Source organism: Pocillopora damicornis, chromosome 9 (assembly GCF_964200805.1).
Source record: "Pocillopora damicornis chromosome 9, jaPocDami1.2, whole genome shotgun sequence".
NCBI lineage: Eukaryota > Metazoa > Cnidaria > Anthozoa > Scleractinia > Pocilloporidae > Pocillopora > Pocillopora damicornis.
The window spans coordinates 21,476,137-21,482,402 of record NC_142678.1 but is presented as its reverse complement, the minus strand read 5'-3'; the positions used below and the strand labels follow the sequence as shown (position 1 = coordinate 21,482,402).

General features: G+C 38.6%; 1 protein-coding gene across 1 annotated transcript; it reads left to right on the top strand.

Annotated features, from left to right (window-relative positions):
* Positions 1–1,500: 1,500 nt before the first annotated feature.
* LOC149040629 (QRFP-like peptide receptor) lies at positions 1,501–3,962 on the top strand. Its single transcript, XM_089182564.1, has one exon. It carries the CDS (start codon positions 2,321–2,323, stop codon positions 3,323–3,325), a length of 1,005 nt encoding a protein of 334 aa, XP_089038690.1. The 5' UTR covers positions 1,501–2,320; the 3' UTR covers positions 3,326–3,962.
* The last annotated feature ends 2,304 nt before the right edge of the window (positions 3,963–6,266 follow it).

Genomic DNA, 6,266 nt, shown 5'->3' with positions numbered 1-6,266 from the left:
CATCACATATAGCTCCGCAAAGTAATTTGACGAGCAAAACGACTTCAAATTATCGCCGGTTACGGCTTGTACCAATTGGGAGAATATTCAAGACGCCGTTTAATGCAAATAGCGCCATGATTATGGAATATCAGTTTTAACAGCTGACAGCTACTAGCCTATTTCGGACAAAATTTCGTTTCCCTTAACTTTGTGGTTTTTTTAGACAGATACAAATTCAACTAGTGCATGTAAGATAACAAATTCTCCAAAATTTTCCATCGTAGATTTTCTTAGCCTGTGAAAAGACTGGTCGCTATGAATGATAAAATGGAATAAAAACGACACGCAGTACAAAGTCATATGATGCGGATATTCAAAGATCCATGCCCCTTGCAAACCGGCTGCAATGTAGAGACAATTTTATTTTGCGTGTGTAATATTTACACGAGAAAAACAGTGGTTTCTTTCCCTCGACCAAAGAGAACAAAAACAAAACAAAACGAATTGGAGCTTCCGTCCAGTGTAAGTTGGTGTCTTTCTCTCGGAAGTTTCTGCTGCTATGTCAATTCAGAGCCTTGTTCTAATAGCAGTAGATCGATTTGGTGCTGTGGTATATCCCTTCCATTCTCCGTTCGTCAACTCAAAGCGGTGTTCCTTGTTCATCCTGGGTACTTGGATTATCGCCATGGCCATCCAGTCCCCTTTCTTTATCGCCAATAACCTTGTTCAGTATCCCACAGCAGTGATAGAGTGTGAGCCTCATTGGGAAAATGTCTTCAGAGTGTCTTCTGAATTCTTAAACTACGTCGTGGCAAATATAAAAGCACTTTACTATATGCCTATGGTGTTGATTGCCTTTCAATACATTATCATTATTTGAATATGAGAGACAGGAAGTTTTGAGCTCGGTAAGGAAATAGAAAAAGATGTTTTTCGTCTTGTCACGAGCGTGGGACAAAGAAAACATTCGGAGTCCCCATGAGGAATCGAACCTCACACCATCGGATTCCGCAGTCCGATGCTCTAAAGCATGGAAGCGCGGAATTTGAAGGTCTGAAGTTATTTTCGATCTCCCGGTCAAAATGTCCTGGATCTGCCTTTGTTTTATTTATTCTTTTTCTTCTGCGCAAAAACGATCTCGAATTTGATAACTTGTTCACTGAATGAAAAGTTTGTTGATAAAGGCGCTGTGAATATCATATGATCACGTGCAAGTGAACCAGCTGTCCTCCCTCAGACATGGCGGAGGCTTTATCTGGCTTTCTCCCACCGACTTCAGCAGCTGAGTAATTCTGTTCGGCGACGATCACCTAAGTTTTCTGAAACTTTCCGACCCATTTCTTAGATGGTATTGATGAGATAAGGAATGCCTAATTGACATATCGACGGAGTACAGAACATTAAACAATATTGTTGTTAGCTTTAACGCCCACTTATTCTCTTTGAGCTGCGAATCGTTATTCATTAAGTGCGAAAATCGGCAATATAAGCATTTATCTATTTACTTCATGTTTTCTTTTTTTCATAGAATAACTTGTCGTTCACATGGAAAGCTGGAAGAGGAACTCTTCAGTATCAATCCTTTACACGATCTGCTCGGCTGTTTTATCTCCTCGAGCATAGTGCTGGATGCTTTATTTGACTATTTTTTTCGCCAGCTTCAGCAGCTGTAAAATTCTGTTCAGCAACGTACAAATTCTCTTCGTGGAGAAAGAAAACTCCCCACTTAACATAAAAATTGTCCTGAGCCCTTCCCTTTCATTATAACTTCGTGAAAAGCCGTAAAATGTAATTGAAAAACCTCCAACCAATCAACTGAGTAACGAGCCTACTGAGTAAGTTCCAGGCTGGATTAAACTTTCGATGACAACGTGATTAAAAATGAGTCCTTAATAAAAATGTTGGTGTAGAATATTGTCATTTGATTGATTGGCTTGTTTTAACACGAGATCATTATCAGTAAACATCTGTTGCTGGGATATTTCTGGAGTCTTTTTCTTGTCATTTCGTCAATAGTAACAATAATAATTTCAATAATAGGAACAACTTTCGAAAATTGTCCTTTTTTCTCCAACCATACTCTGAATTGGAAAAGCATATCGATAATATAACTCCGAACGAAAGTTATTAAACTCCGACTCTGGTTATCTGTTGGAGGAAGTTTCGGGTGTAGACTGCCGATTTCCTCAAATTTCTAGCCATGTTTAATAATTAAGCATGTTTCATTGATATAAATACATATGACTCATAAGCTGTGTTTTTTCCGGCTTAGGTAGAATATTAGTAGCCTTCGCAGAGCTGCTGGCTGAAAACAAAACTGATCTCCTGGCACCGCAACATGTCAGCAAACGTGACAGCAACGATGAATGAAACACAGTCCATGTCGAGCTGCTTCAACCCCACAGCGATAAGAATTGGTGAAACCTTTGCCTACTGTCTGCTATTTGTTGTCTCGCTGGCTGGAAATATCCTCATTGGAATTATTGTCTACAAGGAGAAAGCTCTGAGAACACCAATCAACATTTTGATTGTAAACATGGCAATCTCCGATCTGTTGTTCTCGATTATCCATTTTCCTGCACTTTTTGTGAGGTTAAACTCAGCCAGCCACTGGCTACCCAGCCGTCCACTTGGCCAAGCGTTGTGTAGACTAAAGTACTTCGCGTATTATGCCTCCAATATTGTGTCCATTCAGAGCCTAGTTCTAATAGCAGTGGATCGATTTGTAGCTGTGGTATTTCCTCTCCGTCCCTCACTGATCAGTTCAAAGCGATGCAGGCTCTTCATTCTCGTAATTTGGGTCGTCGCCATGGCAGTCTCTTGCCCACCATTCTTTATGTGGAAAGTTGTCGAGAATACAGAAGAGCTGGTTTGTCAGCGGGAGTGGATCGACATATTGAGAGAGTCCTCATGGATTAAAAACTACGTTCTGGTAACGATCATTGTATTCGTCTATGTCCCTTTGGTTTTGATTGCCATACTCTACTTTTCCATTGCCGTAAGAATTAAATCGCAGAAGATTCCAGGTGAACCTTCAGTTGACGCAAGAAAACAGCGCTTGAAGAGAGAAAGAAGTGTTGTGAAGATGTCCGTCGCCATCGTGTTCGTTTTTGCAGTATGCTGGCTGCCATCCAGTATCGTTTTCCTCTTATTCTTGTTTTCATCAGACAGCGCCATGATGTCATCTTGTGCCCTCCAATACTCTGTACATATTGCCTTTTTTCTGGCTCGATCACACTGCGCTGTAAACCCTTGTATCTGTTTCATATTCAGCGGTAATTATCGTCAAGGTCTTAAGAACCTCCTTGGCTGTTTCTCTACTAATCAAGCTGCCCTGACATAGTTGTCGCCCCAATCTTTTGCATACTGTTCAGCATTATTCGAGGAATAAAATTTGTTTCCCATGCCAACAGTTGGTTTCCCACATTTTTAATCGCTGTTTTTGTTTTCTAACTTGTAAGGTCAAACCTTTTTGTAAACTCGTGCATTTAGCATATCATATCGAAAATAACAGTCAAGCTCTTACGAACATCGCTTTATTGCATCCAAAATGTTTGAAGTAGCACTCAGTGAAATTCAGTTAATAAATAGAAGAGAGTATTACGATTTTTCCTTAATTCCTCGTTTACCTATTTTCAGCTGTACATGAAAAAGGACAACGTATTTTACCGAGATAAACTGCGATCTCTATAGGATACGTTAAATCCAGTTGTTTCCCAAAACTTGTAAATAATATTTATTTAATACATTTACGTTAGTTTACCTTATAGCAAGAGAAACTTTTTTCAACGGTTCAAACCGTCTTTTGAACTCTGACTTAAGGATTTCCGTTGTATTGTGTACAGTTTGCGGTTATTAAAGTTTTACACTCTTCCTGTAAAATAAAGAGGTTTCCAATCAATATGTGATGGAAAAAGAAAAAGTAAAATCTACTTGACATCTAATATTACAAATAGATATTATCAAGAAAACAATGGAAACTAGTTCTGCTTCTGCTTCAGCTTCAGATTGTTTGTTATCACGGTTATTCCTTTTTATGAAAAATTAGAGTTTTCGGGAAAAAAAAACCCTAATGGATCGAAAATTGCATCTCTTCCGCCCTGAATTCTAACGCGTACTGAGTTAATTTTAAAAACCTTCAGTCATATCTCTTTGCATTCAGAGTAAATGTGACAGAGTCCATTAGGAGGTCAACTGAATTTAAAAAATTTCTCATGAAGAAACCGAACTTCTGACGTTCTTCTGGGAGGGACAAACCCTGGAGAAGAAGAGGGCGACTTAATGATGAGGACTGTAACTAAAAGTATATATGACCGTAAGCAAAGTACAGGCTCAGAACTTGTCTGACTCCTGTGAGCCTCATAACGGGGAGAGGGCCTAAAAAGCATCTGCACATTTTACTGCGCATGTCGAAGTTGCTTGGGCTCATAATGAAAACCGTGTGGAGGGTAGCAAAGCTGTCTGACTCTTGTGAGTCTCATATATCTGCTTTAGTGTGTCTATTCAGAGCCTAGTTTTAATAGCATTCAATCGATTTGGAGCTGTATATTTTTCCCTCCGTCCCTAACTGATCAGTTCAAAGCTGTGTCAGTTCCTTATTCTTTTCACTTGGATCATCGCTATTCTTACCAGCACCTCGATGAAATAAGTTAACAAACGAAGCTATTTCCATGGTTTTTTTTTTCTATTTTTTCAGTTGGTAGTTGTTTTACGACCGCAACTAGTTATTACACTTTTATTTTTGATTTTGTTTTATTGGGGGGAGGGTCTGTTTATTTTCAACTGAACCGTGCAGAATGAAAAATTACGTCACTGAGATAAACCGGATTTCCCTTAGACCTATTAGGTCCAATTATTTCACGAAACTTGGAAATAATCATGAATCGAAATGTCGGCTTTGAGAACTAACTTACTTAAATCCTATTTACAATTTACATTATGGCAAGTCAAACTTAGTTCATTGGTTCAAACCGTTGTTTGAACTCTGCTGTATGTTTTCCGGTTCTACAGTGTAAGTTCCCTTACAACCTGTAAATAAAGAGTTTCCGATCAGTTAGAGAGGAAATGAGCAAAAGTTTGATCGAAATGAAATCCAAAACGAAAAATAAATGCAATTGACTCCCGATAACTTGAACCTTTAAGGAGAATTGAAGAAGGTTCCACTGAGTTACCGGGAGTTCGAGTTAACGGGAATTGAAAACAAGGGCTCGGGAATGAGGGAAAAACGGTGTTTACTGTTTTTCGTCTTATACAGTATACACTTTAATCCAATTCAATTACAGAGAAGTCGAATGAAAACGGAACGCAAAATTACTGAAAGTTACTCCGAGTTAGCGGGAGGCTCGAGTTATCGAGGGTTCGAGTAACCGGAGATAAAATTTCTGTAAATGTTTAAAGGAAATCCAGGCGAAATCGGTTTTGGTTCAAGTTAACACGCGAGGTTCAAGTCAGCAGGGGAAGATTTATGAGTACATGCAGTCGTTTAAGGCAATGGGATGGGAAAAAAGGGCTCTGATTTGACCCATGTTTTCTATAATCCCCCAAAATATTTTTAATAAAATTGGGAAAAAATGGCTGGTGTGAGTTTTTTTTTTTCCTTTTCATTTCCAAGTGTAAATAGCTTAAACAGACAGCTAAACGTTCAATAGTTACTGTTAGCAATATTATTTGCCGTTAACGACACGCTTAATTTCTCTATTTTAAAACAACTTCCTTTCTCATAAGCGAGGATTCTAAGACCAGCTGTAAAAATTCATTCATTATCAGATTTACATTCACATCAGCCCTCGCGTTGAGCTATATTACTTAGCAAGTAGCCACCATTTATTTGTCGAGGGATCTTCTTCAATGACCCAGGGCCATTATTCCTGTGTACGCCTCAAACAAATTGAGTAAGTCGGAATTTTGAATTATCGTATAGGTCTAATAAAAATTTGACTCCTATTAAAAAATAAAAAGTTCAGAATTGATGTAAACTGATAGGATACCTTCTTAATAACCGTCAACCGTTCAGACCCTAAAATTGAACCGTCAAAAGCCTTAAAATTTAACCCCTAACCGTCAAAACCGCAAAAATGAAACAATCGTCAACCGCCAGAACTACCTCCCCACTGAGATACTGTCACAAGATGTTGTGGATAAATAAAATTAGGAGTGTTTTGGAACAACCAAATTAGGAGTGTTTGGGAACAGCTGAAATGAGGAGTGTTTGGGAACAACTAAAATTAGGAGTGTTTGGGGGTTTTTCAGTTATGCCTGTTAATTAGTTTATCTCGAAATCTTTA

Coding starts and splice junctions, on each gene's coding strand:
- LOC149040629 (XM_089182564.1), top strand. CDS start 2,321: ATGTCAGCAAACGTGACAGCAACGATGAATGAAACACAGTCCATGTCG.